Consider the following 25,358-nt stretch of genomic DNA (forward strand, 5'->3'; position numbering starts at 1 on the left):
AGCCCTGAAGACTTTTCTCTGAGAAGAGCTTTAATAAGCCATGGATTAACTCTGATATTAAAGAAACACCTCACCACTTTTGTGGGTACAGTGTTTCCCACACAGAAATTAGTGTAGTCAGTTATGCAGTGTGTAAGCCCCTCAATGTCTTTCAGGTGGGAATCCTGCAGAACTTCCCATGCAGTTGTGTCAAAACAATCTTGGAGCCCCTTCACACTCAGACCATATCCTCACTGCGAGAATAACAGCTGGTTCTCTATGTACAAGTGGCTTGTATACAGGTCACAGGTACACCAGGTTGTGATCCGATCTACCCAGAGGCAGTAGAGCTGAGGAGTTAAATGCCTCCCTCACATTGACAGAGAGCAAGTCCAGAGTTTTGTTGTCTCTTGTATGGCAGGTTACATACGGTGTGAAAATGGGTAGAGGATGATTTGTCTGGAGATTTCATCCATGACTCAGAGGGCATGGGGGTGTAACGATTGCAGGTGGCTCACCGCTGCAGAGTGGATAAGGGGGATATGCATCCATCACGATGACATGCGATAATTCCCTTAGTAGGTAATAAGGTATCATGCTCACAGCTAACAGTTCAATATACAAACAGCATGATAGTTTCTTAACCACAAAAGCACCAAAGTACAAAGAATATGCAGAATACTTAAGTGTTATCTTCCCATTAAACTTGGAACAACCTCAGCCTCCACTGGCAGACTGGCAACTTCAGGACCCAACCATCTAGTGCGGCAATACAACAAAGTTGTCTTCTGCTTTTGATGCCGTTGCTCCCTGGTGCACCCCAAAAACCTCAAGCTCCCTGGTTTGACTACTACATCAAAGCAGCAAAAATACACACACCTTGAACATTAGTGGCAGAAACATCAAATACTAAAGTACAAGGACTCACTGACCCTAAACCTTAGGAACCATCAATCTGCCATAAAGAGTTAGAGCTTCAAACAAAAAAAACAAACACAAAACATACCCGTTACAAGAAGTAGAGGACTCAAGGAACAGGCCGGTACAACTGTTCTGCACAGAAACTCTGCAATCCACACTGCCTAAGACCTACTATCCTATTAACACAACTCAAATTCGACTATTCGTTCGGAAGTTAATTGATCCGAAATGGCATCCAGCAAAAAAAAACAAAGTATTATTGCTGGCCGTTGGATTCTTAAAGTAGATGGCTACAACTTGATATAAAAGATCAAACATTCTTCAGAGTCTGTAAAACATTGAACTAGACCCAGGCCAGACTTCATTCCTCCTGGAATGTCCCAACTTGATCATTCCTGAAATCAAGAACACGGTGAACTGTTCTATGCAGAGTGGGAGCTTCCCTGACCCACTGAAGTCAGTCAACAAATCTCTCCAAAAAACCTCCATTTACTCAGATGCCTTTGATAGCTATAGACTTGTTTCTACATACCCTTCCTAGGGAAAGTTACAGAAAAGGCTATTCAACTACATGCCAGATTATCTGGTGATTACATCCATGACCCTTTTCAGTCAGGCTTCAGGCCACTGCAGCAAACACCTCAAATTTGATGTGGTTTTGTTGTGGCAACCTTTACTATCATTTGATTTGTAAGGTGGGGGAAGGAAGGAAGAGGGTGGAGTGTGTGACCTGCAGTTTAACCACCCCCACTCAGTAAAATGGTTCCAGCTCAATATATACACTGTTGGTGGGGCCCTGGGTTGCAAGCACAGATACACCTTTAGTTACCACTTAACCTCCACCTCCCCGTCCCTTCTGAGTACTGGCACCAGCACAAATTAACCCTATGAACACGAACCACCATGTATACATTAGAACCAAAAGCCTAAGCTTCAGTCACATATTAGCTTTCAGATCCTAAATGTGGTATATAAAGAAGCAGAATTAGGAAAACTTTCAAGTATTTCTAGATTATATACACAAGTAGTTTCACTAAGTATAATGCAACTGACAGCATTTGGCAAGTTGAGTACTTTTAGAAGTTTTACTTGTGAAAAATATAAAAATCATGACAGTCCCTGACAAACTATGAAACAATGAATATAACACTTTAAAGCAAAATTGCTGACTGTCAAAGCATTCCAAGTAACAGCAAATCTAATGAAGACAACTACCATGGATTTTCATCCCACACAGTACTTTGAGAGAACAGGCCCAGACTAATGGCAAAACTTGACAGTCCAATCCTCCAGTGGAAATGCCAAAAACCACTCGCACAGCAATACCCCCTGGCAATCAAACCTTTTTAGGAGATTCTGATCAACAAAAATACACTATACACAGATCTAAATAAAAGCTGTAGCAACTGCCACCCACAAACCATCAACCACAGTCTTCAATCATGCTATACTAAGTATATTCTTCTGACTATAAGACGCACCTGGGTTTTAGAGGAGGAAAATTTGGGGGGGGGGGGGGGGGATAAATTTTTTAAAAAAATGCTAAAAGTAGTAAAATATTTAATATATGGCAGTTGTAGTTTTGCAACAGCTGCAAGGCCACATTGACAGGTGACCCTGTGGCCAATAAAAGAGCATTTTATTGCAGGTCAGGTGTACTTTAGTTATACCATTTTGGGAAAATCTCTATTGCTTAGATCACTTTTTAAATCCGAGGCAAAAAACTGAACAAAAAAAAAAAAAAACACACACACGACAGTTTGGCACTTTTGATTTTGACATTCACCGTACAGGTAAAATATTAGTAGACTGGGCATTTTCAGACACATGGATACCTAATGTGTATGGGTTTATTTTTTTAAAGCTTTTTTTTCTCTTTTACAATTATTAGCAACCCCCCACTGCAATCATTTGATTACAAGTCCCAATTGTACTGCCAGCTATAGGCGATTCTGTACAATTACTATTGCGGCTAGGCATAGACCAGCCACAATAGTAACATTGCCTGGGAGCCTTCAGTGTTTGTTTTTTTTTTTTTTTTTTGGGGGGGGGGACGGGACGGGACGGACTATGATGTCAGGCATTAGCGCCGGAGTCTACAGCGGAGACCTGGTTGCTATGGCGACCGCTCTGCAGCAGAGCAGCCGCCATTATACTTACAGACCAGGCATAATAAAACGGCGGATGCCAGGGAGACTTTTAGCCGAGGCCCGCTGCATTGCCATTTGCCACCAGGAAGCCAGCGGCAGCAATTCCATATCACGTTTTTGCCTATTGATGTAGAAGTGTAGCCTTGATGGTTTATCCAGCTTTACTTAATCTCTAACTTGGGCATCTATAGACTGATCTTCCATGGTAGCATTGTCGTATTCTAATGAACAGACTTTGAGCCTAATTGCATGGGCCTACTATTGTAGTACTTGAATACCAGGTTAAACTACATCTGTTTTATAGCTTTGGTGGTTAATTCTTCAGTATATCAATTTTCTATATTCTTTTGGAGTATCTGTTCTTTTTTCTCACATTACTACTTTGGGGCATTAGAGGTGTGTATTTTCCATAGTGACTTTTCAAAACTTAGATTTTCTGATAAACAGATTGACAGTAGCAATTATGGTATATTTGATTATATAGACCGATTGTGTATAAAAATATATACATGGATTATTGTATTTGAAAAAAAAAATATATAAAAAAAATTATATATCCTACTAATATTATAAGTGTGAAAGTTTGTGTGTTTGGATGTTTGTGAGTTTGGATGTTTGTTCCTCAATCACGCAAAAACGCCTGGACAGATTTGCGTGCAATTTTCCACAAACATAGTTTTCCCTTAGGATTGAGTCACAGGCTACTTTTGGTGCCACTAAACAACATGGCTTCCTAGCAGGAGACTCACAAAAGCAGGACTCCTAGCCCCAGCTATAGACTCACACACACTGCCTGGCATTTCCTGCCTCAACCTGCCTGCACACTCCTTACTGTCACCTCAGGAGTAGCCCTCACTCGACACACTCACATTTACATATAGCTTTCCACTATATAACACATCACATTGTCTGTATCACGACATACACAATACAACACATCACATTGTCTGTATCACGACATACACAATACAACACATCACATTGTCTGTATCACGACATACACAATACAACACATCACATTGTCTGTATCACGACATACACAATACAACACATCACATTGTCTGTATCACGACATACACAATATAACATCACATCAGCTACCCCACCAAACTTTTTAAAGCACTTTTACAGTTTCACACGTCTGTGTCCGCTCAATTCTCATATCACCGCAGACGAAGTCGCGGGTAAAAGCTAATATAATATATATATATATATATATATATATATATATATATATATATATATATATATATATATATATATACATATACATATACATACACACACACACACACACACACACACATATATATATACATACACATACAAACTAAATTTATTGTATTTTACAGTGTGACCGGTCACAAGACTGAAACTGAATAGAAGTGGTTTAAAAACAGTGCTCTGATCACAGGACTGCCACTGACTGCTGTCATAACAGTATGGCAGATGTTGGGAAAGGTTAAACAGTCATGTTTAACCTTTAATAGAGCATGAGATTCTGAACCAAAACAATGTAACTTAGAGGTTTTTCCAGATTTAAAAAATAAATAAGAGTTGGTGTTTTTTTAATTTTCTACAACTAGGCACCACCCTTCTGGCTCATTTGCTCTTCACTAGGAAAGTCTTTTCTATAGATAAAAAAAATAAAGTTTAGAGTGGGTCTGTTCGTTTTCACACAGTGAGGGGAGAGGCTTGTTTTCGTCATAGCCTTCACACATCTGCAAACAGTTTACTAACAGATAGATCCCCGACACAGGAAAGCATTTTTCCTCCTTGCATTTGCCATTCAGTGTTCATGATCTACTATATTATGGTCACTTGGGCTTTTCACAGCCATTTGCTTTCTATGTTGCAGTAAGTTCTGGCAAAATTACACGTAATAGTTGTAGCAGAAAGGCTGTGGGCCTTTACAATAAAGAGCAGTCTGCCCACCTGATCCTGAGATGCAAAAGGAAAACATGCAATGTCCCTAATGTAATATGGTATTACTATCTAATACAGTAGTAGCAGAAAAAGTGGTAGGACACTTTTCTGGACATATAAACCATGTACACTGTCCAGAGAGGTCCTGCTGATATTTCAACTTGGAATGAAAAAGTCAATACTTTTTAAAGGGTACATGCACACAGCTGAATCAGGTGCCGAATTGCCCCAGTCAATGCCAAATTTCATTCCCAATTTGGCAATTTGTTTACATTTGCAGCCTTCTGCTTTGTCTGATTCTGCTTAATCTTTGCACAGATCCTGTGGCAGAGCCTGCAGATTAGGCTCATTCACTGTGGCCTAACCAGTGAGGGAAAGCTAAAGCTCCAGAAGATGCTGAGTAATCTAACTTCGGTATGAAATTCCTCAGTATTTTCAGCTGTGTGAACATTCCCAAAGGATTCTTTGATCTCAATTGTACCAAAAAAGTATCATTTCCAGAAGATTCATCACTCATGACTGTACTGAAAGCAGTTTCACAATTGTGAAGTGTCATATTTGATAAAGCAGTTTGTATTAAAAGTCTTGTCAAGAGAGCATTGATGACTAAGGCTCATGTTAAAAGTCAGCCTTAAGTTACAGCTACATCCTTCTGGTTTTACCCCTCTTTCTTAATAAAGCATAAGATGACATATGTACATTAAACAGTCACGGTGGTTGGAGGGAAGCCTCAATCTAATCACATTCTTGAGCATCTGCCTCAAAGTACACTGCCAAAACTGTCTCCTATTGACTTCAATAGGAGCCGCTCACTTTTTTCCGTAACCTAGTAGCGGAAAAAAGTGACACGACCATTTTTGCCGCAGATTCAGCAGCTGCATCAACCACAGAATCTGCAGTGTGACACTCCCTCCCCTGACTAGGCCCATTCATTTGGACCTAATCCAGAGCAGAATGCCGCAACTGGATGCCGATACACTGCACCAGCATCCAGTTGCAGCTAGCCGTTTTTTTTTGGACCGGATTCTGAGGTGCCCTCCGTGTCAAATTCCGGTCAAAGAATCCCTATGTGAACTCAGCCTAACGGAGATCACCAATTAACACCTCCCACGTGAGACTAATTAGGTACCACAAGTCCTTTCCCAGGTCATCACTTGGGTCTCTGTGCTCCTGGAGTCTTAGAGAAGGGGCACTATGTAGTGATATCACTTAGTTCACACCTGTACAGCAAGTGTAGGGATCAAACATGGAAGGGAATGTTATACTTGAACTGCACAAAACTCCACCTCTTAGAACTCCCCCCCCCCACACACGATATAAATGTCTAATAGGTGGTCCTACTTATAAAGCCTTTAACAAATTGTGGACCCAGTGCAAAGTAACTAAAGTTTTGGACAACTTTTGGATTTTCTGGCATCATTTGTGTCATTAATGAGTTTTGCATATTGTAAAGTTGTGAAATCCTGCATCTATTCTTTCTTCTGTATTGAGAGATGATCCAGGCTCTCACAGATTACTGGGTATGGAATACAGGGGCTATGTACAACAGAGAAATAGGGGAAGGTCACAAGTTATAAACTTGGATATTATAAATATATAAAGTTGCTTTTGGCATCAAGAGATTCTCCTCTTCCATATGACACCAAGTTTGCAGTGCTATCTATTGTTCCAGAGATACCACAGGTTGTGTGCCATTATATTATGTAGCTGTGTATAAATATCCTAATCCTGACTGTTTTCAACCAGTCTCTCTGGAAATAGATAGCATTTCAACCTTTGTCATATGAAAGCATTTCCTCATATGACACCAAAAGAGTTTGTACATTATGTAAGGTCAGATTGATGTGACCCACCCTCATTTTCTCCACATTTTACATAGCACCATACTCCAAGCCCCTACTCCATACACAGTTGCTGAGGGAGGTAGAAACAGCTCTAAATACAGAAGCCAGAGAAAGTGAAAAATATGCAGGGTTTCACAGAAAATATTCAAAACGTATTAAACAACATTACCAAATGTGTTAAGGACACATACTGCCGTAAAATTAGAAGTCCGAAAGTTAAGTTATGCTTTAAAACCAGCCCCGTTGATTGTGTATAATGGATCAAGTTTATGGCTTAAAAAAGTTATTTATTCCAGCTGTTAAAAGTTATACTATTAATAAAGGTCACAGTTAAGGGTGGGATCACACCTGCACCGCAGTGTCCGCTTTCAGATTTCCTTCTTCTGCCCGAGAAACTGGACAGGAGACTGAAATGAATGGGATGGAGAACAGACTGCCGGTTTCTATGGGTTTGCAAAGTGTCCACCCCGTGAGCATCTTTCTACTCTCTGCGGCAAAAATGGCGTTTTTTTTTTTTTTTTTTTAACCGGACACAAAGTCGGACATGCAGGTCTGTGTGTCCAGTTTAAAAAAAAAAAAAAAAAAAAAAAAAAAGTTTTGCTGCGGATATTAGAAGACTCCCATGGGCGGACACTAAATGCCGGGGGTTCCCGGGGTTGGCAGAAGAAAGGAAACCCACAAAGTGGAGACCGGGCGAAGGTATGAACCCGCCCCAAGTTATTTTTCCACCACAAGGAAAACATTTACATTAATGTCAAGTTTTTCCTTTGTTATGAGTCCTGTCAATCCCATAGGGACTGCTGAAGTTAAATCTATCTGCATAAACCCTACTCTGGTGTGAACCCAGCGTCAGAAATCTGAAAGCTGTTATTTGAACAGTGTACGGCACTTCGTATTAGGTTTCTGTCTTCTGCCGGCAGAAGATGGAAGCCTGGCATGCAGAGTCCGGCCATGAGAGTTTTCACCTCTCCGCGGCAAAACTGGTTTTTAAACCAGACACACTGCATGTTTGACACTGTGTCCGGTTAAAAAAAACAAAACACACTGTTTCGCCAAAGAGCACAAAATGCTCACGGCCAGACACTTTTCAAACCCATTCAAATGAATGGGTTTGAAAGATACCTGCAGGTTTCTGTCTCCTGCTTTTTTTTTTTTTTTTTTTTTTTTTTAAATGTAGATTGTGAGCCCCACATAGAGCTCACAATGTACATTTTTCCGTATCAGTATGTCTTTTTTTTTTTTTTTTTTTAAATATGGGATGGAAATCCATGCAAACACGGGGAGAACATACAAACTCCTTGCAGATGGTTTTATGTCCTTGGTGGGATTTGAACACCAGGACTCCAGCGCTGCAAGGCTGCAGTGCTAACCACTGAGCCACCGTGTGGCCTCCTCCTGCTCTGTTTTGTGCAGGAAACAGAAACTTGCAGAACGGAGTCCCGGGTGCAGATGTGAACGAGCCCTAAGGCTAAACTAGCTAGCAGGCTCATAACGCAACAAGATGAAAACAAGCTTGTCATTCCTGGTGTAACCCATGCCCTTGAGCAATTCCATTTCCATTACAGTCAACTGAACTCCATTAGAACATTATGGTTAAAGGGGTATTCCCAACTCGCCTGTTCACCAACTTGCAGGCTGTTCTGTTTACTTTTTGGTTTTCTTGGTAAACTGGTGGGCGGGGTTTCACTTGCTATCTCACAAAGCTCTGCCAGCTCTCTTCATAGCAGTACATGTCTGCAGTCAGTAATGAGTGAGGGTTGTAAATAAATTAGCACAGTATCACTGGAAGATTTGTTAGGTGATGAGAATCCCAAACCTACATGCTACAGGACCACAAGTCAGCTTGCAATACACTCAGTTTCAGGTCTGTGTTTACGTACAGAGGTAACACACTCAGTCCTTATCAGCAAAATCAATTTAGACTGATAACTGGAACTGCTTCGAGCACTCCGCTTCCCCTCCCTCCTGAGAGCAGGGAGCTAAATTACTTGTCCTGGGTGGAAAGATAAAATCATCCCCAGGTCTGTGGTTATGGAAACAGTGTAAACAATGACATGAATAAACTCAGATAGCAGCCAAACAAAGCAGTTTTGCTAAAGCAATGTAATTAGGAAAAGTCTTAAATCCACATAAACTAGCTGTATAAATTAGATCCTTGAGATGTGACAACCCCTTTAAAGGAAGCTAAGCCTCACCCCAAATACCATAGTCCTACCTCCCTTTAGAGCAATAGCCCTGATGAGTTGCTGGAAAACCATATGCAAGGCTTCTGCTAAACTGCCCAGAGCAACAGTTTGCAGATAATCTTGTAGTTTTCCCTTAGAGATGAAATACATTATTCATTTTTTTTCTTATTTTATTTGGTTTTCAGGGTTTAAAGGCACCTTTAAGATCAGGGATCTCAAGCATGCTTTTTCTGAATAAAATAAGATGAAATGGGTAAAGGAATTCCCCCAGCAACTAACCAATGCAGCAGTTAAGAGTAATTCGTCACAAAAAAAAAAAAAAAAAAAAAAAAAAAAAAAAAATGTATATTTACCCATAACACCAGGGCGGTCATGTGATCACCCCAGGCACATTTTCCAGTGACATTCCGTTTCCCTTATATAGCAGAACCTTTACAGTTTGTTTTTTTCTTAGTTGCAAAATGTAATAAGCTTTTGCAAACATGCCTGGTTTATTACAGTGGTAAAACCTCAATGAAAGTCTCCAAGTGTCAAGCTATTAATTCATGCCCTGCAGAAATACCAACAAAACGATGAAAAATATATGAACACCCCACACTGTCAGCTATAGAACAAATGCACTGCCTTCTCCAAAATAATTAGTACACTTAAAACATCTAGTATAGCATATTTAACACCTGTCAGTCACATTCTCCCCAAGTTACCACCTTATAGCAGTAATATTTATACAATTTACTTGAAAGATCACTAACTAGACCAAAAAAAAAAAAAAAATGCAGTACCCACTGTCAGAAGGTGGCTGGGATATTTCAGGAAAAAGCAAAGTCAATAGCAAGTTAAGCTGCTTATATACATTCCAGGAAAGTCAGACAAGCTATTGATTTTGGCAAAACCAACTGTAATCAGTCATTGAAAAAAAAACTATTTTGGCATCATACGAAACAGGATATTCTTTTTCATATGATAACTAAGGCTGTAGTACCATCTATATTTCTGGATATATCAACGGTTGAAAACAGTTGGGATTAGGATATTTATTTGCACCGGCTTAATATAAATATCACAATTTGACTAATCAGTGATATTGTAAAGTTGCATATAAATATCTTAATCCTGAGTTTTCAGCCAGTGATCTCTAGAAATAAAGTCGACAGCACTGCAGTCTTAGTATCATATCAAAATCTATTTCACAACAAAAGCAAGTTTCTACATTGTGCTAGGTTCACACTAGCATTCAGCTTTTTCTTTGGGTCCACCTGGGGACCTGAAAAACTGAAAGTTAAGGCTTAGTTCACACACAAATCGGCATGTGCATATTCCGTTGTGGCTGTGCACGACATCCAGTCGTGGCTTTCCGCTTCGGATTAGGCCCAAATGAATGGGCCTAGTTTGGAGCGTGTTGCCACAAGGTGAACGCCGCAGCTGATTAAGCCGCGAAATCTGACTGAAGAAAGGGCAACTCGCTTCTCCCCCCCCCCCCCCCCCCAGTAGCGGCAACATGCCACTAGTGGAAAAAAGAACGCTAGCAGTCTCCACAGAACACCATTGTGAGGGGGTGGATTTTGGCACGGAATCCACATCATAATCTGCACCCTCATAATGTGTGATGTGTAAACTGGGCCTAACCTGCTTAAAGAGCAGTTACCTGCAGACCCCTAGACTAATGTGGTCAGTGGGGAACCACCAAAAAAGAAAAAAAAAAAAAAAAAAAAAAAAAAGTCTATTGTTATTCAGGTTCGGGAACAAACCCTAAACATAGCTTAGGCACAGGTGTGAACTAGTCTTCTACTGAAGTTTTAAAGCCACCTGTACTCCATGATAGGCAGGAATAGAAGCTAGGGAAAGAATATTTGTAGGATTTCTCAGAAAAGAGAATTTGTTAAAGTATATTTCAAAAATTGACAAATCTTGCCAGAAAATCATAGTTGTCCGAAAGGTAAGCTACAATATAAATGCCTACTCAAGTATTTAAAATACTCAAAGGGACCCCTCCTTAAAAAAAAAAAAATAAAATACGAAAACCTTGCACAGCATTCTGTATGCACAGTAAAAGCTGCTGTGCTAATATATGTATGCCACATACCTTTCTATAACCTCATCCAAATCCATATTTGCTTAAAGCCATTTTTAGGCACACAGCACTGCATACCCTTTCCCTATTATGTTGCACTATTGTTGCCAGAAACGTTGAGAATTTTGGACCCCACAAGTCAATAGTGTTGGGCATGACTGGCCTTGGTCATGTGATGATCAGTCAGAGCTTGAATTCAACTTTTCTGCTACGACAATATTATGAAAAACTGGATTCATAAAGGCAAACTCCTCCTCATATGAGCAAGAGAACCTCTCAGTATTGAGTATATTGAAGGTCTGAAAACAGTGACCACTTTAAACTAATGAATTCATGACGGTTTGCAAAAAAACAAAAACAAAAAAACCTGCTGAGCAATGATACAAGAGGGATTTCCATGAAAATGTAGGTCAGTGCAGCCACCCAGCTTGAATCACCATGTGGGTAGGACTGGCAGGATGAAAGTTAGAGGTGCATTTCTTGCCAATTGTTCTGAAAAGTGTCACTATGTGTTAGCTAGGACATGTCTGAATAAACTCTGCACAAATTTATATTCGGCTTGCATAGCTCTAAGGCAGCGTGAAAAGCCCTCAATACAATACAGTTCTTCTAAAAAGGTGCTTTCTAATACAAAGTATCGAGAAAGGTGGCTGGTTTACACTAAAACAAAAACTATGCATCAGTATGGAGAGCTTTGATCTTTTAGTCAGATGTTTCTAGGTTTTACTAACGTACAATTATAACCATTTCATAAGTTTTTAAAAGTTGACAAATACATCAAGTTTATGCAAAGACTAGGGGTGTGCGATTAATTGAAAGATACCCAAAACTGATTAACCTGGATAACAGATGTGATTTTGTTCACATTGGTTACAACAACAATTATTGTAATATATTACAATAACTATACAAATGAACTTCACGTTTATCAGTGTCAAAGGTTTTATTAGTAAAGTCAAGTGAACGTTTTCGGTCCCATGGACCTTCATCAGACTCTGTTCAAATGGATGCAATTGTATTCCGTTAATACGGTAAAATGTCAGGAGAGGAAAGGTACTCCAGACCAGTCTCCAGGAGACCGGACCCAGCCCGCAGTAAATACAGGAGATTTGTTTAGCAAGGTATGCAATGTACTAGCACAGGAGAAGAGCCTATGGCTGTGGAATGGCGCCATTCAATGCCAATGCCATGCCAATGGAGCATTTCGTCCATTTGGACAGGATTGTTTTTGCACTTGAGAAAGGGTTCCAATGCCCGCAACACGTCGTGCTAAATAAAATTGCCTTCTGGGTGTGCGCTGGTTTTCTGCCTGTCTCCATAAGGCTGGTCCATCCTTCTATTTAATAAAACCTTTGACACTGATAAACGTGAAGTTCATTTGTATACTACAAGATGGGTTGGGACCCTTACTTCACTACTTGGAATCTACTGTATCCCTCTGTGAATTGATATTACAATAACTAATACAAAGCCATCCACAACCTGTCCCCTCCATATATCTCCAACCTAATCTCCCGCTACCTGCCCACATAACCTCAGATCCTCCAATGACCTCCTACTCCGCTCTGCTCTCATCCGCGCCTCACGCAGTGCAGTTTAAGGAACACTAATTGAAACTGCTGTTATACTATGGGGGTTTCTTCCAGCCCCAGGGAGGTAAACATACAAAAGAACAGTAACTCAAGTCTGAGCTATGCAGAGACTCCATGCCATCTTCAGCACTTTTGCATATAGTGCAGGACTGCTGATGCCCACAGACCTCAGCTGTCTCCAAAGTCAGTCAGGAGCATCAGAGCCCAGGGGAGGTAAACACTGGTTTGTAAGTTTGCTCACCTCCCCAGGTCTGAAGAGACTTCAGAATATAAGTTTGTTTGGCCACGTTTTGTCTGATTGAAACCGAATAGAAATTATTAAATGAAGTTCCCAGCCAATGAAGCTTAATGTAATATGGACCCTCTGGACATGCCCTTCACACGTTTTAGTTCAACCCACATTTGACATTTTAACACCTGACAAAGACTACAAACTCAGCACAACTTATACTCTTAATAGTCCATGTACCCTGAGCAAACAGGCTGCCACGGCTACAGACACAGGGAAATCAGTCCCAACAACACAGGCTTTCTAGCATTCAAGTCACAAAGTACAAAAAGTATACAGACTCAGTAAATGGCCTTTTAGGTGTGGAAGACACCATTTCTATAATAGGAAAGTAACAATTTATCATGCTGCTGTCATTTGCAGCTCAGTCTCTACACAGAAGGATGCATATATGTTTGACCCTGCTACAAGTGAGGGCTGAAAATTACAAATGGTTTTGTTTTGAACCAAAGATTCTAAGTTTTCATACTATAGAAAAGACATTTGGAATACATTATGACTTTAAAGATCTACCCTATATCCTAAGCAAGATACTGTATTTTTCGGACTATAAGACGCACTTTTTTCCCTCCCAATATGGGAGGAAAATGTGTGTGCGTCTTCTAGTCCGAATGCAGCGTGCGCAGCGTCTGTGTCCTGTCTATGAGAATCAAAAGGAGAGCAGCACGGTGCCTGCCTGCTCTGCCCCTCCTTCCCTGTCTGTGTCGCGTCATTGCAGGAGCGAGATATGAGAGGCAGGGAAGTAGGGGCAGGCCAGACAGGTGAAGGAAGCATGGTTTCAAGCTTGCCGAGAAAACCACGCCTCCTTCTCCCGTCTGGCCCGCCCCTCCTTCACTGCCTCTCAGATCTGGCTCTTGCAATGAAGCCACACAGACAGGGAAGGAGGGGCGGGCCAAACGGGAGGAGGAGGCGTGGTTTTCTCAGCAAGCTCGAAACCACGCCTCCTTCACCCGTCTGGCCCGCCCCTACTTCCCTGCCTGTGTGGCTTCATTGCAGGAGCAAGATCTGAGAGGCAGTGAAGGAGGGACGAGCCAGATGGGTGAAAGAGGCGTGTTTTCAAGTTTGCTTAGAAAACCACGCCTCCTTCACCCGTCTAGCCCGCCCCTTTTTCGCTTCTTGCATAGCTTCACTGCAGGGTGTCTCTTTCCATCCATGGATGAGAATAGATAGATTAGATAGATTAGATAGATAGATAGAGATAGATAATGTTCAAATCACCCTCATATCCCTAGAATACATATAAAACAAAAACATTACTGTGAAACACATACACATTTGGTATCCCTGTGTCCGAAAGCCCCCGATTCTATTTACATTGGTGAAATATTATATTAGGTTATTAAATATTTCACCAATTTTTTTTTCCTTAAATTTTTTTTTTCCCTATTTTCCTCCTCTAAAACCTTAGTGCGTCTTATGGTCCGGTGCGTCTTATAGTCCGAAAAATATTTCTAGACTACATTATCTTTGTGACCATATAATTAAAAACAAACAAACAACCCCACCTCAAACACTAAATGCAGTTTAGTAGGGATTAATATACCTAGCTTAAAAACAAACAAAAACACAACTAACAAGTCTACACTACAAGTGTCAATAAGAAAATTAAAACCTTAATCTTAAAGTGATACATTTCTATATATGGAACTTACACTTCTTTTGCTGGCAGGCTGACTTTGAGGCAAGGATCCTGATGCAAGTACTGGGGAGCCTGCAGGTGTACAAAGCTCTGGAAACGGATTTGGAATTGCTGGTAAGGACGATGTGCGTGGTTGTTCCTCTTGAAGGCGTCTAAATTTATAATAAGAAAAAAAAAAAATTGTACCACATGAATTAGGACAAAAGACATTTTACTTCATGAATAAGGCAATTTAATAGCCTCAATACTTCACAATGGTTGAGGACTGGATGAAGCAATGCAATTTTTTACACTGGGCAGCATTGAGACTTTAAATAGCTTAAGCCCCTTTATTTGACAAAAAAAAAAAAAAAAAAAAAAAAAAGCTTGCATATTTTGGCAATTGTGAAAGATAACATCATTCGACTAGATTCACATTTGTGCCAAGCTCTCCATTGTTTGGGTCCGCTCAGGAACCTGAACAATTGAGAACCCGTCCACTAAAGCAGCATTTACCCACAGACCCAATAGACTAATAGGCCCACCAGGTGTCTGCAGTTTTTATACTGAAACCAGCAGAAAGAAGAGTCCACTGTGCAGGACTTCTCTATGCTGATTTTTGGTAGTTTCTGCAGCAGAGTCTCACACAGATGTGAACCTAGCCTCACATGAAAGGAATGGATTTTCTCTTGCATACATTTTTGCATGTATGGTTTCTACAAGTCTGCTATGTATGGGCACCTCTTAAATTACAAAAATTTTCTGTAGGCTTTGCTCAAAAACCATATTTGTCAGATTTTTCTCTCCATCACATCTTCGTTTAACTTTTAAGGGCCCCTTCACACAGCGTAAGCGCGCCACTCATTTAGACACGTATCAGAGTTTGGCACTTCGAAACAGAGCCCATTGATTTCTATGGGAAGCGCGCGTATATCAGCATATACATGCACTTCCCATTGAAATCAATGGGCTCTGTTTTGAAGCGTCGCGCTCGGACACGTGTATACGTGTCTAAATGAGCGGTGCATTTACGCCGTGTGAAGGGGCCCTTAACTAGGTAAAATGAAAGGGATCTACTGCTTGAAGAATTACAAGAGACTTATTTTTGACTGCTAGAACTCACATTTAAGCTACATTTTCACCATCCCCACATTGGAATAAGCCTTTACAAAGGCCATTCTAGTCATACCTTTGTCTTAAGGCAGAAGTTTCTGCATAAAATTGCTTTTTGCTGCTCTGCTAATGCTCACAGACCATTCCCCTTGTGCTCAGAGCACCGCAGCGTCAACTGAGACAGTGTTCACTCCCTCCTCCAGACAGTTTTTTCCACACCTCCTTCATGATGTGCTCTCATTCTGCCTCCCCTTCGCTGCATCATCAGCAGCATCCATATTCTGCGAGATCCCACACATGCACTGGTGACTCTGAAGCTATGGATGATGCAGCGACAATGAGGCAGACAGAGCTGATCATTGAAGGTGGTATGAAAAAAGTGGCCAGGAGGAGGGGATGACCACTCAAGGCATGGGGCAGATTTCTATTTACACACAAGTAAGACTGTTTTGAAAACATATATACCCAAAGTGAACAATGTATCCATAAGGCCTCATTTTAGTCTTTGTCATATTCAGAGCCAGTTTTTGGGGATTGGGTGTAGTGAACTTGCAAACTAAGCATCACAGCAGCATGTGACCTGATGTGGGAGTGGGTACACAGTGAGCAGGCAGATGAATCATAGGAAATGTAGTCTGTCCACAGATTCACTACATGTACACAGTGATACAAGGAATAGCAAGCAAAATCAAAGGGTGCACAAGGGAACACTGCTGTGGATGTATTTTAAGTGGTCATCCATCTTCTAAAAAAACCTTCAATGTTGAAGCAGTTCAGCAGTAAAATGTTCTAAAGGTAATTAAAGTAATCGTAATTGTATTCCTATAAAGGTAAAGATAAATATATATTATCCAATAGCAATTAGACATTTTATTGTGAATCAAAGTGTGAACCAGGAACTTTTTCCAACTCAACCCAAACTGTGTCAAACACCACAGCCCTGCAAGTGATTGAAGTCATCACTGGCGTGCCAGACAGATGTTGGTTATAGATATCGACCCTCCATTTAAGTCAAACTTTGGTTGAGGCCAGGAACACACCTTAACCCATCAAATTGTGAATGGAACCTCAGGAGGATTTTTTTACAGAGGAAAGTGGTGAGGAATTTCAGTGCATATATAAAAAAAAAAAATAAAAAAAAAAAAAAAAAAAAAAATCTTGAATTCAATGGGTTCCTTTTTCTGAAAAAGGAAAGGAAAGGGGATTACAGGGTTATGCCACGATAGGATACATTGCAACATCTGTGGGACACCGGCAATTGGCAAACTTTTCAACATGCATGATAAAAAGACCATCACCAGTGTGAGCAGAGCCTTACTTTCTGGTTACAAACTCTGCTTTAGTTACTAAAACATGCGAGTCCAGGCTAGAGATGAGATTTCAAACAACCTTTGTTTTGTGCCCTTTACAATCAACTATTGGCTTATTGTACCTTACAGCTTGAATTTGCATGGGTTGAGAGCGATGCATTTTCTGTCTTGGTGGCATGGACGGGAGGGTGTTGGTTCCTGAGTTTGAAAGTGGACTTCGGTTAAGCTGACCATTTTTTAGTAGTGGCACAGATTCACTCACTGTGCTGTATGTAGAGTATATACTGTCCAGCGAAGAATTCATATCATTAACAAGAGCTTCAAGGTCAACATCATCATCTAGGAATGGAAGATTGAAAGTCTTTAAAAGAGGGCGTCCACTGAATACACAGTTTAGGGAGGGGTTGTCAAGTTTCAGTCCAAAATGGAGAAATGTTATTGTTTGCATAATAAAGTTATACAATTTTCCAATATGCTTTATCCATTCCTCATGGTTTCTAGATCTCTGCTTGCAGTCATCCTGTTTACTCCCATTGGATAATAATCAGTCCATTGTCGTGTGATCAGACATGGCCATGGCCAGATTTTTAGCCACTGGTTGTAAGCAGAATAAGGGTGCATGCACACTGAGTAACGCCGGGCGTGTATGAGAGCCGTACATGCCGGCATTACAGCAGACTGCCGAACACTTCCCATTCACTTCAATGGGAGCGCTCGTAACAGCGGCGTTTACGAGCGCTCCCATTGAAGTGAATGGGAAGTGTTCGGCAGCCCTGCTGTAACGCCGGCGTGTACGGCTCTCATACACGCCCGGCGTTACGTAGTGTGCATGCACCCTAAAAGAGATTGCAAAATAGAAGTTATATTTGGAAATTTTATAAGTTATGCTATTTGACTATATTGGTCAAAAACTTTAAAAGTGGGTTTGTCAACAGTAAGTTTGTGATAAACCTTATAGCATTCTGTAGTGAAAATTCTACAGTTTCCAAATATGCCTGTTATTCAGCCTCGCTGCACCATAAAAAAAAAATAAATAAAAATATAAAAAAAATTAGTAACTAGTAATTAGTAACCCTCAAAGAACTTTTCCCATTGGCACATTGAAATAAAATTTTACATGAAAATGAGTCTTAAAGCTAAAGAGGCAGCATTTTGAGTCACCTTAAGACCGAGACCCCACTTTGCAGAAACTCAGCTTATTGTACTCAATTATTATTAGTGTTTATTTATATAGCACTATTAATTCCATGGTGCTTTACATTTGGGGGGTTTACGTACAATACACAAAATATACAAAACAGATATAATACTAACAGTGACCGACTGGCATGGTGGGGTAGAGGGCCAGTCAATCCACTCCTGGTTTTGCCTTACAAAACCACAGCAACATCTGCAACAATAAAAGCAGCTTTTTGGCAACGTGGGGCCTCGGCCTAAAGTATCTTCTGACAGACTTCCTTTAAACATGATAGCAAACATTTTAATGTCTATTTTAAACATGACTCCCATTGAATGTTTTTGTGCATTGTGTTGAAAGGGATAAACATTTGTGTAATATACTTTATAGCCTCCTTTCTCTTAAAAGGAAGTTTGATAGGTTAAGTTCCCATTAGCAGAGCTCTAAGTATTGCTAGTTCACATGTGGGCAAAGGGGCGGCTTTTGACTTTTTGAATTTCGCTTCAAAATCCGCCCCTTACAATGATGGTCTATGCAGACCACCAGGCTTCTTTTTTCCCGCTAGCAGCGGGCTGCTGCTAGCGGAGAAAAGAAGTGACCTGCCCTATCTTCAGGCGGAAGCCGCGCGGGCTCAGCCCCCGGCAGCACCCTCCTATGTCGGCTCATTCATTTGAGCCGACAGCGGAAGGGAAAGCCGCGACCGCGTTGATTGCGGCAGGCGGGTTTTGACCAGAGAGAGACGCGGCTCGCCGCCTCTCTCTCGGTGTCAAAACCCGCGCGGGCAGTTCACGTGTGAACTAGCCCTTAGGGATACAGTCTGTAGACATGTACTCAATGCAGTACGTAAAGCTGACGGGATTGTCACTTCAAATGGCTGCATCTAGAAAAGATAAGAAACCTGTCGGCTTTCATAAGCTATCTAGACAAGTACATTTTTTAGGTGTATGAGACTGAAGATTTTGAAGTGACAATTCCTCCTCCATTTTGGTAAATACTACAGCTCTGCAAATTCACAACACAAAATATGTGCAGACTTTCCCCTAGTAACAGCTCAGTTAGAGGGTTGCTAAGGAAAGTGGTACAGCCAGTTTAAGAAGTTAGATCACTTAATAAAATTACTACAAACATGGTAACTAAACACCCCTCCCAACACAATAGCACACTAAGCACAGTATAGGATATGACAGACAAAAAAATAAAACTCATTTTACCTCACAGCTCATCTGACAATAGTCAACCTTCCAGCATATTCACTTATGTGAAAACTAGTCACTTAAGAGTGGTCCTCCCATCACTAAATATATTCATTGTATAGATCACAAAAGGGTGGGTGGGGATGTGACTAGCAAAGGGGACACCAGATTGTTCAAAAAGATTCTGCATAAATCAGACACCCCTGGAACAGGCAGAGATTTCTTGTATAGCCCAGTCAAAAAAAAAAAAAAAAATTTTTTATATATATATATATATATATATATATATATATATATATATCACACCAGATTTGTGGAAAGTTGTCAGCAAGGAGATAACCGAATGCATAACATTTAGCACAAAGAAAGGGCCTTACACAACATCACCCTTCAGAAGTCAGAAAAAGAAAAAAAAAGAAAAAAGAAAAAAGGGGGTGGGGGTGGGGTTTCTACACCACTGTTTGCATTTTACATGTGCTTAAAAGGGAGACATTATATTTCCTTACATGCTATGTTATAACCTGGCAAGCAAAGTGTATAGCAATATGCACGTGTACAAAATGTGTGTCAGCACCAGATCAGTTACCTTTCTGACCACTAGTTTCTATACAGTTATCTTGTGTTCACTACATAGCAGCCAATAGAAATAAATCAGAAACAAGGCTACTGGGTGCAATGCAGTGAAAAGGAGAAGTATGGTTGTGAGGAGTCATCAACCAATACTTCCTTCAGAAAGCAGTGTGCATATTGCTATATACTTTTGAACACCAGTTGGCACCATACTAGGCTAAGTGTTCCTCTCCAGTGACAGCTGAGGTTATTTGGTTTCAGTGATCATGTGAGCACAGCAGTAGAGGTTTTTTTTTTGTTTTTTTTTTAAACATACCAGTGAATCACCACTCAAAACGTATGGCCATTAGTGTTGCCATTGACCAATATATTGAAAAATAAACCAAATACAAATTTACCATTCCTATGCTTACCACCATCAAGACTATTGTTACAGATTGTTAGTGGGGTTTCATATTAACACATCTATAACCAATATAAACCAAACAGTGACTTCTAGCTGAGGGCGAGAATGACACTAATTACTTATTTCAAGTATATCATGACACTCCATCTGAAAGCATCTCTGGTGTGATGTCAGTCTCAATCCCTTCCAATGTGATTGACGAATTACTAGAGCCAGCTTTCTGCCAAGACAGTTTTCAAATTTGAGAGTCAGTGCCAGTAATATGACATAACTGATAAAAAAAAAAAAAAAAGGTTGTGGACACCTTAAAAATGCAGTCACTTGTATTAAAGAGCTAAGAGTAGGATAGGTTTTAATTTCTCAAAACCTTAAAAAAAAAAAAAAAAAAAAGTAAAAATATGTAGAATGTGAACAAACCTCAAAGTGGGAATGCCAAGTGCTAAATAGAATATATTCTCGACAGGTTACGTATTAAAGGGGTTGTCCCATCACAAGGATCCTATCTATACTGCTTGTTAATGTGGATGTAAGACTTTTCTAAATACACTGCTTCAGCAAAACTGCTTTGTTTGTCCACTATCTTACTTTATTCAATTCTTTGTGGCCACAGCCCTGACTTAGCTGCTCATGAGTCAAGTGATATATCTGCCTGCTCTCAGGAGGGGGGAGGGAGGAAGGGCTAAGTGCATGGGAGCCAGCCTGTGTTTCTAGCTATTCCTGTGTCTACACCACGTGACCTACCTCCCTGCTTTCAGATAGGGGAGAGGAGCTGCTTTTATTTCTTCTGTTCTCCCAGTTATCAGGTTAGCTAATTCAATTATGTTCATTATGGCAGAGACAGGCAGTTTCTGTATGTAACACAGAATGGAGTTGCTGCTGCCTGGACTTCATAGTCCAATATGGGTGGGCAGAGCTACACGCTAAGTTGGGGTGGAGCTAAATGGTAGGTTGCATGTGAAACCCCACCCACCAAATGACGCAAGAAACCAGGAAGAAAGAAGATTTTACAGCAGTTAGACTGATGAGTATGTGAGGTGGGAATACCCCTTTAATCAGATTTTTTTTTTTTTTTTTTTTTGAGGGAGAGCAGGATCAGATCAGATTTTGGAGACAGGCCTGGACAAAAAGGTAGAAAGACTCTTGGCGCACCAGATTTTGATTCAACGAGAGATTGTTGAGCATCTTTATCCTGTACAAGGTTGGCCTGAGTTGAGGAAGTAAGGAATTAAATCTGTCACGCACAAATAGCATTTTTTGCACAGGCGTGTATTAGCTTTAGAATTTTTGACTGTAAAGCTAGGCTATGCATTGGCATCAAAGGAAGCAAAGTACCAAGCACCACCATTCTCAGACAAGCATATCTTACCTTTTGCAAGTCTAACCTCAAAATTAGGCAATATATAATTTAAAAAAAATAACCAACCCCTAGAGTATGCACTCTCCTTCCTAGGCATGTGTGCGCCAATAAAAGTACATAGCATCACACTACACTCCAGGCCCGGCATACATGCGTCAAGGTGGAAAACAGGGTACACTCCTAGGAGATATATCTTCCCATAGGAACCACCTCAGATTTACCATTCAGTGCAAAAATCACTGACCAAACAGACATTGGAAGAATATGCAAATGTGTTTGAGGATGTAAATAGGGAAACGCTGCCTCTATGCTGCCCTCTATTTGAAGCAGCTCCCTTGATCATGCAGACTTTCCAACAAGCCTTTAATTGCAATGATGTGGGATTTTGCCAAGTCAGTATCATCCCAACTGCGGACAGTGCCGTTTCAATCTGATTGGATCTCATCAGCACAGTCTAGGGAGAACTGACTTGACAGAGGTGAGACTTCTAGACCAGGATAGAATGATACTGACTTGGAAAAATCCTGCATCATTGCAATTATAGGCTTGTTGAAAAGTCGGGCATTATGTTTGAGGGAGACGCTTCCAATAGAGGGCAGCATAGAGGTAGTGTTTCCCCATTTACATCCTGGGAAACATTTGCATATTCTTCCCATAACCCCCACAGTGGAGCAAAAATGGCTTTATAAAACTCCACACAGACTTGTGAACAAGTCCTAAAACAAACTTGAGCAACCAATGTTCCTCACATGTTCCTGGCTTAAAGAGGCTGCGCTGGACTACAAAACATCACCGCTTTATTTTCCTCAGGAAGTGACAAGTCTGTTGATTATATGGCAAAGCTCCATGCTAGGAAATGAATGGGACCAAGTTACAGCCTGGCCATGCTACCAACGAACATGCGGTCATTTCCTGAGTATAAGAAAGCAGTCATGTTTTTGAAGTCATGCACAACCGCTTTAGCACAGATTTACAGACATTTTGCAGCAGTTTCATAGCTGTTCACAACTGCACAGGTCTTCATAAAGGCTACTATTTACTATACTCCAAATTCTGGATCATGGTGAAGGTTTAAATATAAAGCTTTGCTCATCTAAGTCTAAACCAAAGGGATACCGATCATTCCATATTCTTGACTGAACACGAAAAGTTACATCACTGCACTTTATGCAATAGGCTGAAAAGATGATCTCAGTTATCTTCAAGGTCACCTTTGTAACAATTCATGTTTTGTTCAACTGTAGATGGCCTGTGAATTTACTGAAAGAGAGGCTGGCACCAAACCAAGAGTGAGAAGTAAGAGCATGGGGAAACCTCTTATTTATGCAGCCTTAAAACCTCCAAATTAGTAATGGTTTCAATGAAACCACAATCACTTCATCAGTAGTGGTCTACACATCCTCTGCACTAAAGGTAATCTTAAACAATGTGGTCATTTACCTTGCTTCACAAAGGGGCCTGTGTCTGCTTGGCATACATAAACCTAGGATTTTTACACAATCTACTGACTGAGAAGCCAATATACTTATCACCTAACTGTTTAAACCCTGCTACATCTTAATTTGCATTTTCTCCTATAGCATACAGTTTAGAAGAACGCAGCAAAGTAGTTTCAATGGAGCAGCATATTGTGATGCTTACAACATGCATGTAGATCAGTCTTAACACCATCAGGGAATGGCTTATTGCCTGTAGGGCACAACCCTATGAAACTTTCAGGACCTATTGTACTTCATAATGGTAAACTTGTATTTATGAAAAATAGAAAAATGTGGCACAAGTTTGGAAAAGGGTTGCAATCTTTAAAACCTGAAAAGCTCTGCTTAAAAGAAATTTGATGAAAATTTGGAAAAAAAACAAAACAAAAACAAAAAAAAACAAAACACAATTTTCAAAGTGTGAAATGCTCTGGCTTATTTGGTTAATATTACTAGCATATCTTTTATATTAGCATCATCTTTTAGTCCATTTTATTTATTTAATTTAAAGAGAACCTTTCACCAATTTGGGCATAGGCAGTTCTATATACTGCTGGAAAGCTGACAGTGCGCTGAATTTAGCTCACTGTCTGCTTTCCCTATCTGTGCCCCAGGTAAACAGCCATTGATCACGGTACCTTAACTCTTTACAGTAAGAAGGGAGTTTGACAGTCAGTCAGGGACGCCCTTCTAAACAGCAGCACCTATCGCGCTGTACAGTGTGAGCGGGGAGGAACGCCCCCTCCCTCTGCTCACAGTGCTCGTCCATAGAACTGCCTAACTGCTTGTGCCCAAATCGGTGAAAGGTCCTCTAAGACGTTACAAGTGTAACAGTGATTTTCCAGATTTACAAGAATAATTTTTTTTATTTTATTTTATTTATTTTTTTAGGGACCCCGAGGGTTATGATAGAGATTAGAACCCCCATAAATCACCAGTCTCAAAATTGAAGCCCTCAAATAATTCAAAACAGCATTTGGGAAGTTTAATTCCTATGAAATCCTTTTTTTTTTCACTAATACATTCATTTAGTCCTAAAATTAATGCATTGACAAAGGGTTAAAGGAGAAAATGCATCTGACAGTTTATCATGCAGTTTTTCCCAGGCACAGAAATACCCCACATGTGGGTGTAAACTGATGTTTGAGCAGACGGCAGCGCACGGAAGGGAAGGAGCGACACATGACATTTGAAAAGCGGATTGTGCTAGAATATAGTTTTCAGGCATCATGTCTCATTTGCAGAGCTCCTAGAGGACCAGAACAATGGGAATCCCCAAAAGTGACCCCATTTTGGAAGCTACACCCCTCACAGAATACATCAAGGGGTATAGTGAGCATTTTGATCCTATAGTAGTTTCACAGATTTTACTAACCTTGGGATGTGTAAGCGATAAATTACTTAAATGTCACTTTAAGACCTTGTGAAAATGAAAACTCTGGGTATAAAGGAGAAAAAGCCCCCCACAGTTTGTTAAACAATTGCTCATGAATGCAGAAATACGTGTGTGGTCCTAATCTGCTGTATGGGTACATGGTGGGGCTCAGAATGGAAAGCATGCTATTCGGGTTTTGGAGGGCAGATTTTGCTGGAATAGTTTTCAGGTGCCATGTCGCATTTGCAGAGCCCCTAAAGTATCAATACAATGGAAACCCCCAAAAAGTGACCCCATTTTGGAAACTACACTCCCTCAAGGAATTTATCAGTGGATGAAGTAAGCATTAGTAACCCAGACGTGACTGCACAGCAGATGAAGTGTGAATATGTAAGCTGTGGAGAATATTGCAAACACCAAATTCCCTACTATATCCCCAGTAGCTCTATAATCGGGGGAAGGGGGGGGGGGGTCATTTCTGGAGTCTTCTCTTGTAAACTCTAAATCTGGGGTGTCCCTTGATATACTCTCGCACAGCTTATACATTCCATTCCTGCCACAGCCAGTGGTGTTCTAATGATCTGGTGATTTTTGCAGTTCTTTTCTTTACATTGTTAGAGGCTATATTTTTCTTAATTTTTCAGGTGATGTAGCCACGAGGGCTTATTTTTTGCAGGATGAGATTTTGTATTGACATTTTTGGAAGTCTAAGTTATAGAATAAATTTTATTAACTCAACTCTAGCATAGGGTTTTACCTTTTAATTTTTTTGCTGTGCAGCATACAGTATGAGTAACATGTCA

At 40.5% G+C, this 25,358-nt stretch overlaps 1 protein-coding gene across 2 annotated transcripts in view; it reads right to left on the reverse strand.

Annotated features, from left to right (window-relative positions):
- Window positions 1-25,358, reverse strand: part of GRB10 (growth factor receptor bound protein 10) — a 106,801-nt gene that overhangs the window by 34,522 nt on the left and 46,921 nt on the right. For both annotated transcript variants that reach the window (XM_075271133.1, XM_075271134.1), the window contains exons 4-5: window positions 17,122-17,338; window positions 14,611-14,749 (exon numbers count right to left, since the gene is read on the reverse strand). In XM_075271133.1, coding sequence (XP_075127234.1) covers window positions 14,611-14,749; window positions 17,122-17,338 — 356 coding nt within the window. The remainder of the gene's footprint in view (window positions 1-14,610; window positions 14,750-17,121; window positions 17,339-25,358) is intronic.

The sequence above is a fragment of the Leptodactylus fuscus genome, chromosome 4 (assembly GCF_031893055.1).
Source record: "Leptodactylus fuscus isolate aLepFus1 chromosome 4, aLepFus1.hap2, whole genome shotgun sequence".
Taxonomy (NCBI): domain Eukaryota; kingdom Metazoa; phylum Chordata; class Amphibia; order Anura; family Leptodactylidae; genus Leptodactylus; species Leptodactylus fuscus.